The following is a 19,263-nucleotide window of genomic DNA, read 5'->3' on the forward strand; positions in this document are numbered from 1 at the left end:
AGCTCTCTAACTGTGATTTTGCTCTCTCGTGTGCTAGATTTTGGTGCTGGAATCTGTTCCTGACATTAATCTTCTAGATTACCTGCCAGAGATTCTAGATGGACTCTTCCAGATCCTAGGCGATAACAGCAAAGAGATCCGTAAAATGTGAGGACAATGTTGGGTCTGGGAATGCGTGTTTGGCAACTGAATTGGCAGTCTAAACGCAAGGTGGGGAGGGGGATGTGCAGCTCTCTGAGCCTTTAAAATGTACCTGAGATCAGGTAGAGGCAGAGGGAGGTATCAGGCTGCACAATCTGCCATTGTCCGAATCCTTCCAGCAGCGCAGCCTGAAGTGGGCTTGTTTGAAATGGGTGGTGCTTCCTGTTACCCCAAGTCAACCTACAGGCAACCCCACAGAGCAGCTGGCTGCCCCCTGGCTGTGGGTGGGAGGGCAGCATGGATGTTTTCTGAGCGTCGGCCTCTCCTTCCCTTCCAAAGTGCAGAAGAAAACCCCCACAGTCTGCAGGGAGTAAGTTTTGTGTCAGGAGTTTTGGCCGATTGCTGTCTTTTCTGGAAATGTGCTTCTTACAGTCCTAAACTTCAGCTTCGTTCTTTGCTCTTTTTCATTCCTGGCCTTGTCCTCCAGGTGTGAAGTGGCCCTGGGAGAATTTCTCAAGGAGATCAAGAAGAGCCCTGCCAACGTCAAATTCGCTGAGATGGCCAACATCCTGGTCATTCACTGCCAGGCCTCCGGTACGCCTGCGTTGGTCCCCGGTGTGCATCCCTTGCTTTCCCTTGCTCAGCATCCGGTCCATCGCTGAACCCAGCGCTTTTCAAACACGGATATGAGACACCAAGTCTACGTGCTCCAGGCTCAGCAGAGCAGAGCAGCATCTTCCCAATGTGGTAGCTCTTTTCCAGCTTCCCAAGGCCCGGCCCAACCACCCTTGGCCGGCTGAACCCTCTCAGCATTTGTGCGTTATGGGAAAATTCAGGCTCTTAGGCCTGAGACATGGCAGAGTTGGCATAATGAGCAAGAGAGGAAGTCAGGTTTGTGTTTACATTCTTTGGCCAGGAAGGATTACAAGAGACTAAGCAGGTGCATCTTGGGAAATACACATCAAAAGCAATGTATTGGCACCATCGGCTATGAGGGCGCTGTGCAAATAGCCCAGTGTAGTAGTATTGTTATTGCTGTTTGTTACATTGATTTGCCTCCCATCTCACTCTGGGGCTATTCTTAGTGGTATTTCTGCTTATTCTCTTGGCCTTCCTTCCTCTCGTATCTCTCTGCTGTGCAAGGAGGGGGGAGGAAAACAGACAGGTCAGGCACAGGGCAAGGTGTGTTGGCTGTAAGTGTGATCATTCACACGCACTGCAGGGGGTAAATGAGGGCTTTGGTCATAAAAGTTATTTCTTCAGCGCTGTCCCAACTTCAAATGGTCGCTGATTGAGGCAGCTGGTAAATGTTCCTGTATCTTCCAAGACCCTCCCGACGAGTGCATCCTGTGTCCTACTCCCTTTAACTTGAGACTCGTTTGGCATTTTTTTCTCTTTCTGGGAGATGAGGGCACAGGTGCCCTTGGCTTATGAAACCTGCGGGATGGCACCTGGGGTAGAAGCAGCAGCTGAGCTTTCACTGTGCGCACTCCTTTTCCCACAGATGATCTCATCCAGCTGACCGCCATGTGTTGGATGCGGGAATTCATCCAGCTGGCCGGCCGGGTGATGCTTCCCTATTCTTCTGGGATCTTGACGGCCGTCCTGCCCTGCCTGTCCTACGATGACCGCAAGAAGAGTATCTGCTCTGCTGCACCTCTTGCTGTTCTGGGGGGGGGGCTCCCCGGGGGAGGCTGCTGCTCTTCTAGCCCCACAGAATCCTTGGGGGTGGGTTGTGACTCCACTGGTGACTCTTGGAATCCGAGGATTCCTCCAACTTCCCTGGGTGGATTTCAGCCGAAGAGGGGAGGCCGTGGCTCCTGGGCGAGAGAGCAAGCTCACAAATCAGTTTGCTTGGAGAGAGAGAGAGTCTAAACTTTGACATTACACAATACAAACTTAAATTGTTGGTAGCAGAATTAGTGCTACAAATCAAGAAGCCAAATGGGCCTCCTTCCTCTTGCGCACAGTCCCAAAAGTGGAGACATAGTCCTCTAGTAACCACACAGGGGTGTCGTCCCCCAAAACTCACCAGGAACCTTCTCCAGGTGAATGGGTGGGAAATTTGAGGTTCCATCTAGCGAGCAAGAGCAGCCACGCTGCCCTTGCAGGAGCTTTGGTTGGGCCCTTTCTTCTTGGTAGGCCTCACAAGGCAGATGGTGAGAGGGAGCATGAGGGGGGCATAGCCATGTGGGAAGGAGACAGAGAACCTGGGTTGCCCTCCGTGTCGTGTCCCGGCCTGTGTTTTCCAGACCTGGAAATCAGTTACAAAGTCCCAGGAGCTCTTCTGAGCATTGGGGCCAGGCAGGAGGAGCTCCCTCTGAGCCCAACCTCCCCACTTGAGGGTCTGAGGCTCCCCACTTTGTGGGTCTCCTGGGGGGATTCTCCTGGTCTTTGTTGGAAAAGCTTCTTTGATCAGTGAAATACAGATATTAAGGAAGTGGCTGCCGTATGCAATCAAAGCTTGATGAAGTTAGTGACCCCAGAAGATGATGAAGCAAATGAGGGCAGGGAGCCCCTGCCAGCCCCCCAAAAAGAGGTTGGCCAAGAAGAGGCTGGCCCCAAGGCAGAACAACCCCCGAATGGTGAGTCCTGTTTTCCAAACCCTGGAATAGCCAGGAATTTCTAGCTGTACCTGAGGCTGTAGTAGCATCTCCATCTTTTCGGGGCTAAGGACTTTGCTTGGGCCTCTGGGTCTCAATTAAAGAGCATGTAGGGCAAATTGCTAAGCCAGCCGGGACTGAGCCTGGTGTCCAGTTCCACCTTCTTCAGCCAAGCAATGGGCCCTTAACCAGTTTAGGGCTCTGGCATGGCTTTGGTTTTCCCTGAATCCCCTCCCTTAAAACCGCCTGGGCAGGTGCTTACTGCTGCCCAGAATGGCTGGCTCTTCTTTAGTCGATCACAGCCGCGAGAACTGCAACCGATGCTGCAGGTGTGAAAGGAGTATTACGAAGGGTCACCCCTCCTGAATTTATAGGTAACGGGAGTTTCCTTTGCCATTGTGAAGTTGCTTTCTCCATTTTGGTTGTTGCTTTGAATTGCAGGTCCCTTTTGGTTCCCCTACTTTCTCGCCATTTCTCAGATAATGGATTAAGAAGTCATTCGACCTGCACTGAGTTGCTTATTTATTTGGGGCAGTTGCCAGCTCGGCTTCAATGGTCCTTTTGCTTCGTAACCTTTTGCTTGAGTTGCTGCAGAGCCATCAGGTGGCCTGGAAACTGCAGAGGGGCTGGAGGGTGGCTGCCGAGGCCATGGGCTCCTAGTTGGGAAAGTGCTGGCCTGAAGGCCTGGGAGTGGAGGCTCTGGACAGTTGCAGCCAGGCACTTCCCAGCGGGCTCTCCCTAGAAGCTAGAAAGTGCCCTAGAAGATCAGCTGGAGAATCCCACGCAGGGAGAGTTTGCTTGGGGGTGTGTGGTTTTCTCCTCAGAAGATGCATATCGCCCCCTCAGAGAAGCCAAGCCTGGGGGCGGAGGGAGGGCTGCTGCTTGTTACGCTCCCTGCGCCAGAACTGCCTGACCTCGATCCCGTTGCCCTTCAGGCGTCATCCATGCGCCTGGCTGTGACAAGCTCTGCGGAGAGCTTGTGCCTTGCTGATGAGGCAATGGGGGATGATGCTCCTCTGGCAGGCAGAGCCAGCCGTGGCTTAGGGCCCGGGTACTTACGGGACCGCCTGCTGTTACCGTATGCCTCCCACCGACCCATACGCTCTCACAGAGAGGGACTTCTCAGGGTGCTGTCCGCCAAGCAATGTCGGCTGGCGGCCCCCAGGGGAAGGTCCTTCTCTGTGGGGGCTCCCACACTTTGGAACGAACTTCCCCCGGGCTTACGCCAAATACCTGACCTTCGGACCTTCCGCCGCGAACTGAAGACACATGTTTTCATTCGCGCGGGGCTGGCTTAAATTTTAAATTTTAAATTACATAAATTTTATCGATTTTAAATTTTTTACTAATTTTAAATGGGGTTTTGGTTTTTATAAAATTTTTAAAGTTCTAGGCTAATTATAATAAGTTTTTTAACTTGCATTTTAAATTGTATACTGTAGTGTCTGTATTTTATTGTTGCCTGTACACCGCCCTGAGTCCTTTGGGAGAAGGGCGGTGTAAAAATCAAATAAATAATAAATAATAATAATAATAATAATGAGCCATAGCTGGGCCTGGGAAGAAAGGAGTTTGCCCTCGGCTTCTTTCCCGGTCGATTTTGGGGAAGGGTGAAGCTGAGCTGCGCTCTCTTCCTTTAGGCTGCCTGGATGTCTCCAGTGAGCCGGATTTCAGTAGCACCAACATCTTCGTTCCTGCCAGGTCAGTTACTCCTTTGTTTTGAAAGAGCGGTGGTGGAGGTCTGGAGGAGGAGGAGGAGGAGGCCTGTGCCAGGAGGTATGCGGGGGTGGGGGGAGTGAGCAGATAACTCTTTCGGCCTGTTTGGAGGGGCATCCGGTTCCCAGCAGCCCTGTTCCCCTCCACCCAGAAGGGAAATTAGCAAACCCAAACCGGGAGCAGAATTCAGTCGCAGGGTTTCATTCCCTGCATGTGCGGTTTTTCTAACTCTGAAGGGGAAAGAAGCTGGTCAGCAGGCATTTGGGAACTTTGAGCCCTCAGCCACCGAAGGGCCTCTGAGGAAGGAGCTCCCTTGGGATGGCTCTCCTGCGGCTCTGCTGAGCTTTTGGGCAGCCTCATGGATTCCTTCTGCCAATCTCAGTTTTTGCCAGTTGTGCCTAACCCTGTGAGATGGGCTGAGCTGAGAGAGAGTGACCGGCCCAAAGTCCCTCAGCTGGCTTTCGTACCTAAGGTGGGATTAGAACTCTGATTTCTACCCTTAACCACTAGACCAATCTGTCGCTCCTGCTTTTATCTGCAGCATGGAGAGAAGTTGTGTGACCCTGAATCTTGATGGAATTGTGCAGGTCCTGGATTGCCACCTTCATGATTCAACTACTGGGATGATGACGCGGATTGCAGTCTTGAAGTGGCTGTACCACTTGTACATCAAGACACCACGCAAGGTGGGTGGGCCTTCGGATCTTGAGAAACGGGTTTTATTGCCACTGACCTTTGTTTAGATTGGAAAGGAGCCATTTAAATAGCAAATTTAATGCCACCTGAACTGAGCAAATGATTTCTTGATGCTTCTATAGATGTTACTCAGAAATAAGAAGCGGTCTTCATTTACCAATTTGATAAATTCATTATGTTTGGCGCATACAAAGCAGCATGTCCACCACTGGTTGCTTGCTACACGAGAAGCTGCTTGGAACCAAAAAAGGGGTGCAAGGGAAGGTCAGTCACTGAAACAGAACGGAGCCGTTTTTGGCAGATGTAGCTGCTGCTTTGTACACCAAAGTTTTGGGCCTGGCTGCCATAAATACGCTTCCCATTTAATGATCATTTACCATTCAGCCTATCTGGATTGAAGCACCTTCTGAATTCTCTGAAGCGGAAGCCTAGGCTTTCAGGCATCTAACACTGGAATCAGTTCTCCATCGGAAGACCTTCCAAGAAGAGGGCTTAATGGGCGATAGTCATAATCAGGCAGGACAGAGAAATTCAGGATGTTCAGACCCTTGGAAAAATGGGTTCTAACCAGGGGTGAAATCCAGCAGGTTCTGATAGGTTCTGGAGAACCGGTAGCGGAAATTTTGAGTAGTTCGGACAACCGGCAAATGCCACCTCTGGCTGGCCCCCGAGTGAGGTGGGAATGGGGATTTTGCAGTATCCTTCTCCTGCCATGCCCACCAAGCCATGCCAACAGAACCGGTAGTGAAAAAATTTGGATTTCACCACTGGTTCTAACCCCTTAGGAAAGGAAAATGAGTATGTATGGTTTTTTGTATGTGATTTGTACTCGCCACAATGAACCAGATAGAACGGTGAGACCCTGAAGGGTAAAGGGGGCACAGTTGTGCCATACGTGAAGACAAAGAATTATTGCTGGTGACTAGTGACACAACAATTTCCAAGCATTCTGGAGCATCCTTCCCATCAAAACAATTTTGGCCCATCTTTGATATCCTTCCTGAAATCCCTTAAAACAGAGATGGGGATCTCAAGGAAATGGTGAATTAGTGAGGTGATCGCATTATCTGTAACTTTGAATTTGCTCTCCCCTAGTCCTTTGATGTTTTTTATTGTGGAATATTTTAACGCTGTTCCTTTCATGGCTTGTTCACCACCCATAGTCACATTTTGTGAGATGGACGTTTATATAGATATGATGGATTAAATAATTCACTAAGCCCAGTGGTAATTCTGTCTGCCTGCCAAAACGTGATGTCTCTAATGTGTTTCTGGTAACACTTTAAGGTCTTTTTAGGGCTGAAACATGGTAGGATTGACTTTTTTTTGAGTATCCTGTGTTCAGTTTTCTGGCCTATCCAGCCAAGAATAAGAAAAGCTTTCTGATAATTTATTTGAGGATAGGCTCCATGGATTAAGGAGAAATATTATAGAGACAAAAGGTTCTTCCAAGAAAGTGAAACTCCATCATCAGGCACTTGGAAGATGTAGGAAGGATGCGCCAGATCCTGAGGACTCAGGAGCTCTTTTCATCCATCTGATCTGCCTGGGGAAGAGAGCCAGGAAGTAAAGGAGAATACTGTAACTGAACAATTGCATTTTCAAGTGCTGTCCACAGAAGGGAATTGACTGCTGGGACCATGATCGGGATTTTCTACAAAAAGGATTGCTGCCACAAGGATGGGTCACACCTCACAAGGACTGATCCAAACTTTAGAGAAGATCAAGAAGACTGATCTGTTCCATTGACAGATCAAATGCCCCAGGGGACACTGATGAGCGGGCTGGTTAAGTATGGGTTGGTGCCATGATGAACGAATAGACAGTTGGTTCAAAAAACCTTCCATAGGGTGCGGGACAGCTTACCCCAGGACAATTCAACAGTTTAATTATTCATGTTTTATTTTGCCCCTCCTTTCTTTAATGCTTCTATTCCACCATTTCTTGGACGTTATTGTAACTCTTGTCCTGTGGTGAGTTGTCCTAGACCCACAATGAAGGGCATTCCCGAAGTCCCTGCCATGCCTCTTGCTTGACCAGACCTGCCTCAAAGGCTGACAGAGAATTGGAACTACAGCAGCACTTGAATTCCGCAAAGAGGAAAGAGACGGCTCAACTCAAGGGCTGTTTTCTTTCATTCAAGGCTATGAGGTGCAGAATGGTGGGTTTACATTGCAAAAGGTGGATTCAAAGGTTTTAAAAAAGGTCTCCTATGGGGAAGAGCAATGACCAAGGGAAGCCGTGGCCTCTCCTTCGTTGGGTCCCACAGCCTCAAGGTCCTCTTTGATTTCACGATTTTACCAAAATTAGAACAGTCTGTAAGACCGCTCAGATGTCTGGCACCATCTTCATTATTTTTAAAGTTTTTGTTTTATTCCTGATTTGCTGCAGGCATAGCTATAACAATTTTTATAGCATGACCCTGCTGTCAATTCTTGAGATTGTAGGCGTTATCCCTCCACATGCAAGGGGAGTGGTAGCAGGCTCCAGGTGGAGCAACACAAGACAGGGACAGGGTCACTCTGTGAGGGAGATGGGCAGGTTCGGAATATGCTATATAAATAAATAAAACACTCCATGATGCTTTTTGACTTGTCTCCTTGAAGGTTTCTCTGCTTTTCAGATGTTCCGGCACACGGACAGCTTATTCCCAATCTTACTGAAGACCTTGTCTGATGACTCTGACGAGGTAAGTGGAGTTTCTCTGCTGTTTTATTGTTCACTCCACAAAGCATCTTCTGGGGCTGCTTCATCCTGGCCGTGGGTGTCGAAGTTCCTCTGGGCCAGGAATGCGGAGATTCCTGAACTTCTTTTGCCTGACTCTGACTAACCTACTGCAGTGTTTTTGAAATTTCCTTTCCTTTGGCCCCTGAATCAATAAAATGAATTTGTGTGATTCCCCCCCCCACCCCCGTTTTTGTTTAGTTTGGTACCCCCCAGCGTAGCTGTTTTTACGGTTATTTTCATTGATCGCTCTTCCCTGTTTAACTTTCTGGGAGTCGGGCAGAGTTGGGCAGTGGGCAGCCTTGGATCCTGAATGAAGGAATTCTTTCTCTCTGGCAAAAGAAAGCGAGCTTTGGAGAGCTGGTTCCTCTTGGTGAGCTTCCCAGCCAGGGAAAGGCCTCTCTGGACTTCGGATCCAACCAGGGAGTCCTCTGGATGGGTCCCAGCTTTCACGTAGACATGGAGGTAATAATGTGCAGGCCTATTTCCACCCTCTTCAGTTTTTTTTTTCTCAGAGGAGGCAACTCCTTTGTGTGCTTGTTACCAGTAATTATATTTATTTTATTTTATTTTATTTGAATTTATATCCCGCCCTTCTCCGAAGACTCAGGGCAGCTTACACTGTGTTAAGCAATAGTCTTCATCCATTTGTATATTATATGGGATATTATATATGTTCCTCTCCCTTCTGTGATGCTGCCAAGAAAACAAGATCACCATGTCGGTGTGGTCCCCAAGCCGTGATTTTCTGGGGTTCTCTCCCCTCCCTTTCCCCCCCCCCCGCCTTTTCTTCTGGCTCTTGGAAGGAGCATCTTAAGGTGATGCTTTCTAATGACTCAGATCTTTCCACTTGATGTTATCTTTGGTTGAAATAAACCAAAGCCTTCTGTTGCTGGTTCTGGGCAGCTGCCGTTCTTGGATTGTGCGCTTGTTGGTATCGATTGGTGGGCCTTTGCTCCTTGTTAACTCCTCCTCGGCTGTGATTGCCAGAAGTCGGTCTCTTGCAAGGGTTGATGTCCCCAAGGGTGCTTGGACTTCTCAGGGAGACCTCTCTTTGTGGCCTTGAATTCGTAGGGTTCCCGAAGAGCCTTTGCTCATTCCTTGGTTTGCTGCATGGGATGTTTGCTGAGCCCAAAGTAGCCATGACTGAAGGAAGCGACTGGAAGACTTGAGGCTGTCCGCTTGCAAAGGAAAACTGAGGCATGATTGGGAATATGTGGGTGCTCTATACTTTTTTAGACATTTAAACTGCTGAATCAAGCCAAAGGAAGCATCTGTTTATGGAAGGAACTTCCCATTTCTGCTTGCTAGAAGGCTAGTGGTGGAATTGCGCCGTTAGTCTCTGGGGTGGCTCTGCTCTTTTAGATGGCACGAAGGCTCCCAAGAGCTTAAAAGGGCCAGTTTGGCTCTTAGTGTTCTTTGTGGGCAGAGGCTCAACCTGGTCTGCTCCATGCGCCCTTGGCAAGTTTCGAAGCCCCATCCTGCCCTTGGCATGAGTCGGTCGTCTTGGAGGGGGCACTTGAGGGGCCGCTCGGGCAACAGGGAGAGGGCCTGCCCTTGGGTTGCTGCTCAGGCAGGGGAGGGAAGTGCAGCCCCCGGGTGTGTTCCCACCTGGAAGATTTTAGGAAACGGCCATGTCCCTTCTGTGGCCATTGTGCAGCTCTTGGGTGAGCCTGGACATTTGAATCTGAAAGGGGTCTTGTCATCTGAAGGGCCACTCTTGAGCCAGCTCTGCGGCAATTCCATGGGGCCGGCAAGGACAGATGTGCCCTCCTCCCCATCTTCCTGGGCAGAATGGCTTATATCAGTAGTGGAGAACCCAGCCTCCCCCCACGGTCTTCCTCCATGCAGCAGAGACAGCCCCACTCTGGGACTCAGGACACTCATGGGACCCCTTTGTCCCATGAGCGTCCTGAGCTCTTGGCAGTATTTAATGCTGTAGATTTAAGCCAAACTGGATCTAACTCCACTGCAGCCTTTTTTGCTTGAAGTCCTCTCAGGTTGGCAGAGCTGCTCCAGCAGAGCAGTGGGGGAGGGTGTGTGTGTGTGTGTATGCATCTTTATGAGCATGCAGGGAAGTCTGCCTTTGAGCAGCAGGAGGAAATGCTTGCAGAGCTGGGAGACCAGGCATGTGACTGTGGTTGCAGCCAAAATCTTTTGGGGTGGGGGCAAAGTCAGCTGCTTCCCTTGGGATGATCTAAGTCCCCTCTGAGCCAGCGCAGCCTAGTGCAAAGAAGTCCTGCATTTTCCCCAAATCCTTGTTCTCAGTCTCTGCCAATCGGCAGAAGGTCATCTGAGCACTGGCGGTAGAAGATGAATACCAGCTGCCTCCTTTCATCTTCATGGGATGCCAAGGAGAACAAAGGGGTCCTTGTTCACAGTCTAATCCCCCTCCCCCAGCATGCCTGTTCGCTGCCATTTCCCCCCAAGACACATTTGAAGCCCTACCACCCGTGCATGTTTCCTTGGAGAATTGAGCCAGACCCCCTCTTCCCAGGGTGCTCCTTCCGAGGGGAGGAGGCCCATCTGCCATGGGGTGGGAGGGGAAGGGTTCTTCCAGGGCTGGGGACTGGCAGCTGGAGGTGCTGTTCGGGAAGGAGCAGCTGACGGCTCCGCTGGCACTGACCCTGTTGCCATGGCAGTGCTGGGCATTGGTGCTCTGGCAGGATGTGGCTTTCCTTGCCCCTTGCCAGCTTCTTCTGTAGCTCACACCCGCACAAAAAAGAGAGAAAAGCTGCCCTGGGGTAGGCTCACCGGAGAGACATGTTCTGCCTGTGAATGGCTGCCCTCTCCCACCCCGGCAGGGGCCCCGGGTGCCCCCAGGGAAGGTCCTGCAGGTGGAGTCCTGGGGGCGGGGGAGACCACCTGGTGGTTGTTCCCAGGCCATCAGGGGACACTTGGCTTTCAGAGCGAGGGAGGGGTTTTCTGGCTGTCTGAGAGGATTTCTGAATGAGACAAAAGTCCTTTCATCCTTTCCACGATGGAAACCAAAATAATAGGGAAGCAGGAAAGAGAGTCAAGGAAAAGAGGGTGGCCCCCTTCCCTGAGGCCGAACACTCTTCACACCGCATCGTCCTTTCAATGAGGGGTTAAAAGAGGGACCTGGGAGGAGAGGAGATTGTGGGCTGTGGCTAGTCTTCCCCATGGACATTTCACTCTTTCCTTTCTTTCCTTTCCCTTCCCCTTCCCTATATAGTCACCCAGCCTGTTCATGTGACTCTGGGTAGCTAACAATAGATTAAAACAATAAAATAATATTAAGGACCAAGCATGTCCCATTTCTGTATGGTTTCCCCCAGTGTGTCGTGTCCCACTCCTCCGCTGACGGCCGGGTCAGGGAAATCCGAATCAGGCTTGCCTCTGCAGCTCTGCCCAAAGTCCTAGCAAAGTCCTCAGAGCAGGCAGGAGACCAGTAAGTGACTTCAGCAAGATAAGTTCGACTTTTGCCTGACTCAGAGACTGCCAGAAAGCAGATCCTTTATATAGGCCATGGGGTGTGGCTCCATGACTCAGCACTCATTAAGGCCTGCCCCTCCCTTCCTTCTGTTGCCTCCGCCTATCCAGCCTTCTGATGCGAGGGTCACTCCAATCAGCAGCTGTTGGGAATAAACCCTCCTCAGGCTCACATGCTGTGGAGGAGGGGGAGGGGTCTAGCTGCTCCATTTGCCTGGGCATGGAGCCAGGGCTGGGGCCGGGGGGTGCTCCTTCTTCTGCAGTTTGTGTGGGCATGGAGCCAGGACTTGGGCCGGGAGGCATACATTCCTCAGTGTTCGGGAGCAGGTAAGAAGGCCCCGGCTGCTCTGAGGGCGGGCAAGACACAACACAGTGCTTCACCTGCTGCCGTGATGGGATCCTTTGCAGGCCTCCGAGGCTGCCTCTTGACTGAGTCTCCAGGTCTGCCTCTGGCAGTCTCCGGGGGCCCCTTGCTGCTCTCTGCCTTTGGTTGCCCAGGGTGAAGATAAGATGCTCCGGTTAGTTTCTGTACAGACACTGTGACTGTTGGCTTTGTGTGTTAGATTTATAGTCTTCCCTTTCCATCAGGGTCTCAAGGTGGTGCACAGAGCAGCTCCTGCCCTTCTGGCACCTGATGGGATAGTTGGGCTGAGTGAAGGTCCCCGCTGGAGAATAGACCTGGATTTGAATCTCCTCCGTTCCTCGTCCAACAGGTTTCTCTCCTGAAACAGAGCAACCCGCTTGCTAGCATGTGCCTGGAGTGAGCCCAATCTTACCTTTTGGAAGGACCCCAAGGCAGGGCGGGGAAGAGGGACACCTATGAGGAGACGCTGAATACAAGCGCCAGCTCTCAGCTGACCTCATGAACGCTGGGATGCCCTTCAGAGTTGCAGAGAATCTGAAGGAGGAGGTGCTCTGCTCTCAGGATGTTTGCCTTCTGGGGCAGCCTGTGGGGCAGCTGCTGCTGCTCTTCAGGAAACAGCTGGGATGTCCAGCAGCTGGATCTGCTGGCTCGTGTGCAGCCTGATAGCCTACACAAGGAGAGCCAGGGACAGAAAATTATTCAGAGGCAGCACATTGCCTGTGAATTCCCATCTTTTCCTTTCTCCATTTTCATGGTTACATTTAAGAAGTGGGAAGGGTGGAGAAACGCAGAATTACAGCTATCACCTTCAAGAAGAGGAGGAGGAAGAGCCATCGAATTGACATGAATGCTGAGCAACCATATAGGCGGCTGGCTTTCCATGATGGTGTCCCCTTAACCTGGTCTTTCATGTCTTTCAGCACTGCTCGCCCCCCCCCCCCCTCCCCTAAAGACTGTATCTGAGTCTTTGCTGCCAGTTGTCCTCTTCTTTCCTTCCCTTCCACTTTTCCCAGCATCAGAGCATTCTCCAAAGAGCTGAGTCTACACCGATGGAGAGGGTGCGCAACCTGGGCGTCCTCCTGGATGAACGGCTGTCTTTTGAAGATCACTTGACGGCCGTCTCCAGGAGAGCTTTCCACCAGGTTCGCCTGGTGCGCCAGTTGCGCCCCTTTCTTGACCGGGATGCCTTATGCACGGTCACTCACGCCCTCGTGACGTCTCGTCTGGATTACTGCAATGCTCTCTACATGGGGCTCCCCTTGAGGGGCACCCGGAGGCTCCAGTTAGTCCAGAATGCGGCTGCGCGGGTGATAGAGGGAGCCCCTCGTGGCTCCCATGTAACACCTCTCCTGCGCAGACTGCACTGGCTACCTGTGGCCTTCCGGGTGCGCTTCAAGGTGTTGGTGATAATCTTTAAAGCGCTCCATGGCATAGGGCCGGGCTATTTACGGGACCGCCTACTGCTACCGAATACCTCTCACCGACCCGTGCGCTCTCACAGAGAGGGACTCCTCAGAGTGCCGTCAGCTAGGCAGTGTCGTCTGGCGACGCCCAGGGGAAGGGCCTTCTCTGTGGGGGCTCCCACCCTCTGGAACGAACTCCCTCCCTGCGTCGACTTCCGGACCTCCGAACGTTTCGTCGCGAGCTCAAAACATATTTATTCATCTGCGCGGGACTGGATTAGATTTTAAATTTATTGGTTTTAAACGGGTTTTTATTTTTTATATTAATTTTAATAATGGGCTATAGAATAAGTTTTTTAACTGTTATTTTAACTTGTATTTATATGTATTTTTAATTGCCTGTGAACCGCCCTGAGTCCCTAGGGAGATAGGGCGATATACAAATATGAAAAATAAATAAATAAATAAAAAATAAAATGTCTGAAACAGGATAGTTTCAGCTGGTTATTTATATCCTGAATGGATGATTGAATAGAGTCCTCATATCCAGGAGGGAAGGGATGCCTTCCCTCACAGCAATGAGCTCTCTGGGTTGATTTCTTCAACACTGATTTGTGTTCTAGGTGGTCTGAGTTTCCCCCAATAAATATTATCAGTCCACTCAAAGAGAAGAAAGTGCTGCAGTGGGCCTGGGGGTCAGTCCCTAACATAGTAATTATCATGCTTTGCATTTGTTTGCTTTTTTGCTGAATTCTTTGTGTTTCTTACCAGTCCTTACTAAATATTCTTCTACAAAATAGCACCTTCCTGCATAAGCTTTAAATTTGATGTAAACAATAAATCTAATTGCTGCATTTGTTTATTTTTATTTTATTTCATTTCTGTCGCTCTCTATCTCAACATGTGATTCTGGGTGGGGTACATCATAAATACATAACACAAAGCAATACAAAATAACTATATGGTTGCCAAGTAAAACTATTGCCAGAGATTTTAATATAGCCAAAGAATGGGTTCCTTAAGAAATGCAGGCTCAGGCACCTGATCAGGTCTTCAAGGCTTTACAAAAGGCCAATAGGGCCTGGGTCATCCTAAACTCTGAAGGGAGCTATAGCTTTATTTATTTATTTATTTATTTTATTAGATTTATAAACCGCCCTTCTCCCGAAGGACTCGGGGCGGTGTACAGCCAAAGTAAAAAGAACAATATACAGTTAAAAATAAATTAAAAAACTTATTATACAGTGTGGCCGAAATTAAAATAGTTAAAAAATCTAAAAGACCCCAGTTAAAACTAAAAAGAAATTTAAAATTTAAAACTAGACAATTTAAGAAAGCCCCGCACGAACAAACAGATATGTTTTCAGTTCGCGGCGAAAAGTCCGAAGGTCAGGTATTTGACGTAAACCAGGGGGAAGTTCATTCCAAAGAGTAGGGGCCCCCCATAGAGAAGGATCTTCCCCTGGGGGCCGCCAGCCGACATTGTCTGGCGGACGGCACCCTAAGAAGGCCCTCTCTGTGCGAGCGTACAGGTCGGTGGGAGGCATGAGGTAACAGCAGGCGGTCCCGTAAGTACCCAGGTCCCAAGCCATGGAGCGCTTTAAAGGTGGTAACCAAAACCTTGAAATGCACCCGAAAGGCAACAGGAAGCCAGTGCAGTCTGCGCAGGAGAGGTGTCACATGGGAGCTACGTGAGACTCCCTCTATCACCCGCGCAGCTGCATTCTGGACCAACTGAAGCCTCCGAGTGCATCTCAAGGGGAGCCCCATGTAGAGAGCATTGCAATAATCCCTATCAGCCAACATGAGACCCATAGCATGATCAGTCAGCTAGACCGAACTAGATCGGTAGAAATGTCTAGGAAAAGACAATCCTTTAGGTGGGCCAGTCCCAAGCTAGGAAGGGCTTTAAAGCACACTGGCAGCCAATGTAGTGGTGCTACATGCTTTGAACAACTGACACCCTTTATTATCATTGTGTCGTGTCCCACTCCTCCGCTGACGGCCGGGTCAGGGAAATCCGAATCAGGTGTGCCTCTGCAGCTCTGCCAAAGTCCTAGCAAAGTCCTCAGGGCAGGCAGGAGACCAGAAAGTGACTTCAGCAAGATATGTTCGACTTTGCCTGACTCAGAGACTGCCAGAAAGCAGATCCTTTATATAGGCCATGGGGTGTGGCTCCATGACTCAGCACTCATTAAGGCCTGCCCCTCCCTTCCTTCTGACGCCGCCGCCTATCAAGTCTTCTGACGCGAGGGTCACTCCAGTCGGCAGCTGTTGGTAATTGACCTTCCTCAGGCTCACATGCTGTGGGGGAGGGGGAGGGGTCTAGTTGCTCTGTTTGCCTGGGCATGGAGCCAGAGCTGGGGGCTGGAGATACTTGCTCTTCTTCAGCCTGTCTGGGCATGGAGCCAGGGCTGGGGCCGGGAGGTGCCCCCTCCTCCTCAGCCTGTCTGGGCATGGAGCCAGGGCTGGGGCCGGGAGGCATACTAGGACATGGCTGCGGTGAGAGCGGGCAAGACACAACACATTGCTGCCACATTCTGCACCATGTGAAGGTCTGTTCTTCAAGGGCAATCTCATGTAGAATGTGTCGTCCTAATCCAGAGGTCACAAGAGTATGAGTAGCAATAGCGCTTAGACTTAACATAAAGTTTTACAGTGCTTTACATCCCTCTCTAAGCGGTTTACAGAGTCAGCCTATTGGCCCCAACAATCTGGGTCCTCATTTTACCCACCTCGGAAGGACAGAAGGCTGAGTCAACCTTGAGCCTGGTGAGATTTGAACTGCCAAATTGCAGGCAGTCATCGGTCATCAGAAGTAGCCTACAGTACTGCGCTCCAACCACTTTGCCACCATGGCTCACCCTGGAATAACTATGAGTAAAGCCTCTGATCCAGGAACTGGTGCAGTTGAAGTGTGCAGTGGCCCTCCTGGTCAGAGCTGCTGCCTGTTCTAGCAGGAGCTGTGAATCCAAGAGGACTTCCAGATTGCATACTGGGTCCATCTGGGGCACTGCCACTCCATCCAGACATAAACGACCAGATCCACACATGTAGAGTTCGAGCTAGCAACTTCATTGTATTCTGATTTTAATACAGGCATCTCCCCAGACTGCTTGCCTTCCCTTGGGGACAGACAGATGAGGCTCATAGAGGTTAGGGAGGGTCAGTCATGGATTTTAAATCATTGTGGTGGCACAATGATTCAGGGCTAATTCCTTGCTGCTTGTTACCCACCTGGCTGGGCGTTTCCCAACGCAATAGTAGAAAAACCTTATCACCAGAAGCCCCACATTCCAAAAACTACTCAGTCTTGCATGGTTGATGTCAGGATTGCCTTGAATAAATTCCTAGGAAAGAAAACCCTTGACTCCATTGATTCAGAGAAAAAATACTTTTACTAAGAAAGAACTGATTGCAGGAAAAGTCAGGAAAAGTCTGAAGCAAAACACGCACAAAGAAACAAATTATAACAAATTGAAACTAACCACATCACTAGCATTTGCCTGAATTTCAAAAGGAGCATTTGGGACAGGGTGTTTTAACATGGGTTCCGTTGCAAATAGTCCTTTGAGTTTGTTAAATGCTATTGCATTCCATAGTGCATTTAAGTGGCTGACATGGCTTCTCCTTGCCTTTGCCCTTAGTTTTTAAAAGTTGGGTGATCAGTAATGCAATTTTGGCAAATGAGGGGATGAACTGCAGGTAAAAATTGGCAAAGTCTAAGAAACTTTGTAATTGCTTCCTGGTGCCGAGAGGGCCCACTCTAACACTGCCCGCACCTTTTCTCAACTGCTTCATGAAATAATTCCCTCAACACGGTCAAACTATTTACTAATATGCACTATGCACTACTATTAATCTTCTCATCGTTCCCATCACCCATCTCCTTCCACTTATGATTGTAACTTTGTTGCTTGTATCCTTACGATTTATACTGATATTGATTGTTTCCTGATTGCTTATTTGTAGCCTATGACTATCATTAAGTGTTGTGTCATTGTTAAATCTGTACCCTATGGCTATCATAAGTGTTATAAGTTATTGCAATGCTCTCTACATGGGGCTACCCCTGAAGTGCACTCGGAGACTTCAGCTAGTCCAGAATGCAGCTGCACGGGTGATTGAGGGAGCTCCATGGTGCTCCCGGGTAACACCACTCCTGCGCAGTCTGCACTGGCTACCTGTGGTCTTCCAGGTGCGCTTCAAGGTTTTGGTTACCACCTTCAAAGCGCTCCATGGCTTAGGGCCTGGGTACTTACGGGACCGCCTGCTGTTACCACATGCCTCCCACCGACCCGTGCGCTCTCACAGAGAGGGTCTTCTCAGGGTGCCGTCCGCCAAGCAGTGTCGGCTGGCGGCCCCCAGGGGAAGGGCCTTCTCTGTGGGAGCACCTACTCTCTGGAACGAACTTCCCTCCGGTTTACGCCAATTGCCTGACCTCCGGACCTTTCACCGGGAACTGAAAACTTATTTATTTATCCAAGCGGGACTGGCCTGATTTTTTAAATTCTAAATTTTAAATTTTAAATTTTTCAATTCTAATTTTATTGGGTATTTTATATGGTCAATTGGACGGTTTTAATTTCGGCCTTTTATTGAATAAGTTTTTTAATTGTTATTTTAGTGTGTATATTAATTGTTTTAATGCAGGCTGTACACCGCCCTGAGTCCTTCGGGAGAAGGGCGGTATAAAAGTTTAATTAATTAATTAATTAATTAATTAATTAATTAAATAAATAAATAAATAAATAAGTGTTGTACCCTGATGAAGGTATTTTTTCTTGTATGTACACTGAGAGCCTATGCACCGAAGACAAATTCCTTGTGTCTCCAGTCACACTTGGCCAATAAAAAATTCTGTTCTATTCTATTCTATGAGATATACAGTAACCCAGGTAATAATCTTATCTTGGTGAAATTTGCATTTAGAGAGCTTTGCATACAATTTGGCCACCCAAAGTTTCTTTAGGGCCACCACATGTTTCTTCACAAACTCAGTATATATTCAAATATCATACATACACCAACATCCCCTTGTACAAGTAGTCATGCAACACCTCATTGATCGGTTGCATGAACACAACTGGGGCTCCCTGCAGATCAAAGGGGAGCACTCGGAACTGAAAGTATCCCAGAGGACAGTTAAACACAGTTTTCCATTCATCGCCCTCCTTGATCCAAACCTGTTAATAAGCCCCCCGCAGGTCTGATTTAGTAAAGATTTTGCCTTTGGCTAGATGTGCAAGCATGTCCTTTATCAGGGGCAATGGGTAAACATTTTCTATGCACACCACAGTTAGTCCTCTATAGTCAACACATAAATGAAGGGTTCCATATTTTTCTCCTGGAACAGGGGTCTGCAACCTTAAACACTCAAAGAGCCGTTTGGACCTGCTTCCCAAAGAAAAGAAAACACCGGGATCCACAAAACCTGGGTGGGCATGGCCAACTCAACGTCACTCACTCCCATTCAGTCACATGACTCATTCTGTCTTTCTCTTTCCCTCCCTTCTTCCCTCTCTCTTTCCTCCCTCTTTTTCTCTCTTTCCCTCCCTCTTTCTCTTTCACCCCCCCTCTCCCTTTCTCTTTTTTCCCCTCTTTCTTTCTTTCTTTCTTTCTCCCTCTCTCTGTCTCCCTCTCTCTCTCTTTCCGTCTTTCTCCCCCCCCCCACTTACTCCCTCCCTCGCTCCCTCCCTCTCTTTCTCTCTCTCTCTCTCTTTCTTGTGTGTGTGTGTTCCCTCTTGAACCATTTCCAAAACAGGCAAGACTTGGGTTTGTTTGGTTTTTTTGTCTCTTGGCACTTTTTACCATATGATTTAAACCAAGAGTCATAGAATAGAATAGAATTTTATTGGCCAAGTGTGATTGGACACACAAGGAATTTATCTTGGTGCATATGCTCTCAGTGTACATAAAAGAAAAGATACGTTCATCAAGGTACAACATTTACAACACAATTGATGGTCAATATATCAATATAAATCATAAGGATTGCCAGCAACAAGTTATAGTCATACAGTCATAAATGGAAAGAGATTGGTGATGGGAACTATGAAACGATTAATAGTAGTGCAGATTCAGTAAATAGTCTGACAGTGTTGAGGGAATTATTTGTTTAGCAGAGTGATGGCCTTCGGGAAAAAACTGTTCTTGTGTCTAG

The 19,263-nt window shown here is 49.0% G+C and overlaps 1 protein-coding gene across 1 annotated transcript in view; it reads left to right on the top strand.

The window, feature by feature from the left end:
- Positions 1 to 19,263, top strand: part of VAC14 (VAC14 component of PIKFYVE complex) — a 61,282-nt gene that overhangs the window by 15,472 nt on the left and 26,547 nt on the right. The window contains exons 6-12 of the mRNA XM_058154864.1: positions 38 to 147; positions 629 to 735; positions 1,646 to 1,780; positions 2,571 to 2,726; positions 4,385 to 4,445; positions 5,002 to 5,146; positions 7,780 to 7,845. Coding sequence (XP_058010847.1) covers positions 38 to 147; positions 629 to 735; positions 1,646 to 1,780; positions 2,571 to 2,726; positions 4,385 to 4,445; positions 5,002 to 5,146; positions 7,780 to 7,845 — 780 coding nt within the window. The remainder of the gene's footprint in view (positions 1 to 37; positions 148 to 628; positions 736 to 1,645; positions 1,781 to 2,570; positions 2,727 to 4,384; positions 4,446 to 5,001; positions 5,147 to 7,779; positions 7,846 to 19,263) is intronic.

This window comes from Ahaetulla prasina, chromosome 12, assembly GCF_028640845.1.
Source record: "Ahaetulla prasina isolate Xishuangbanna chromosome 12, ASM2864084v1, whole genome shotgun sequence".
NCBI lineage: Eukaryota > Metazoa > Chordata > Lepidosauria > Squamata > Colubridae > Ahaetulla > Ahaetulla prasina.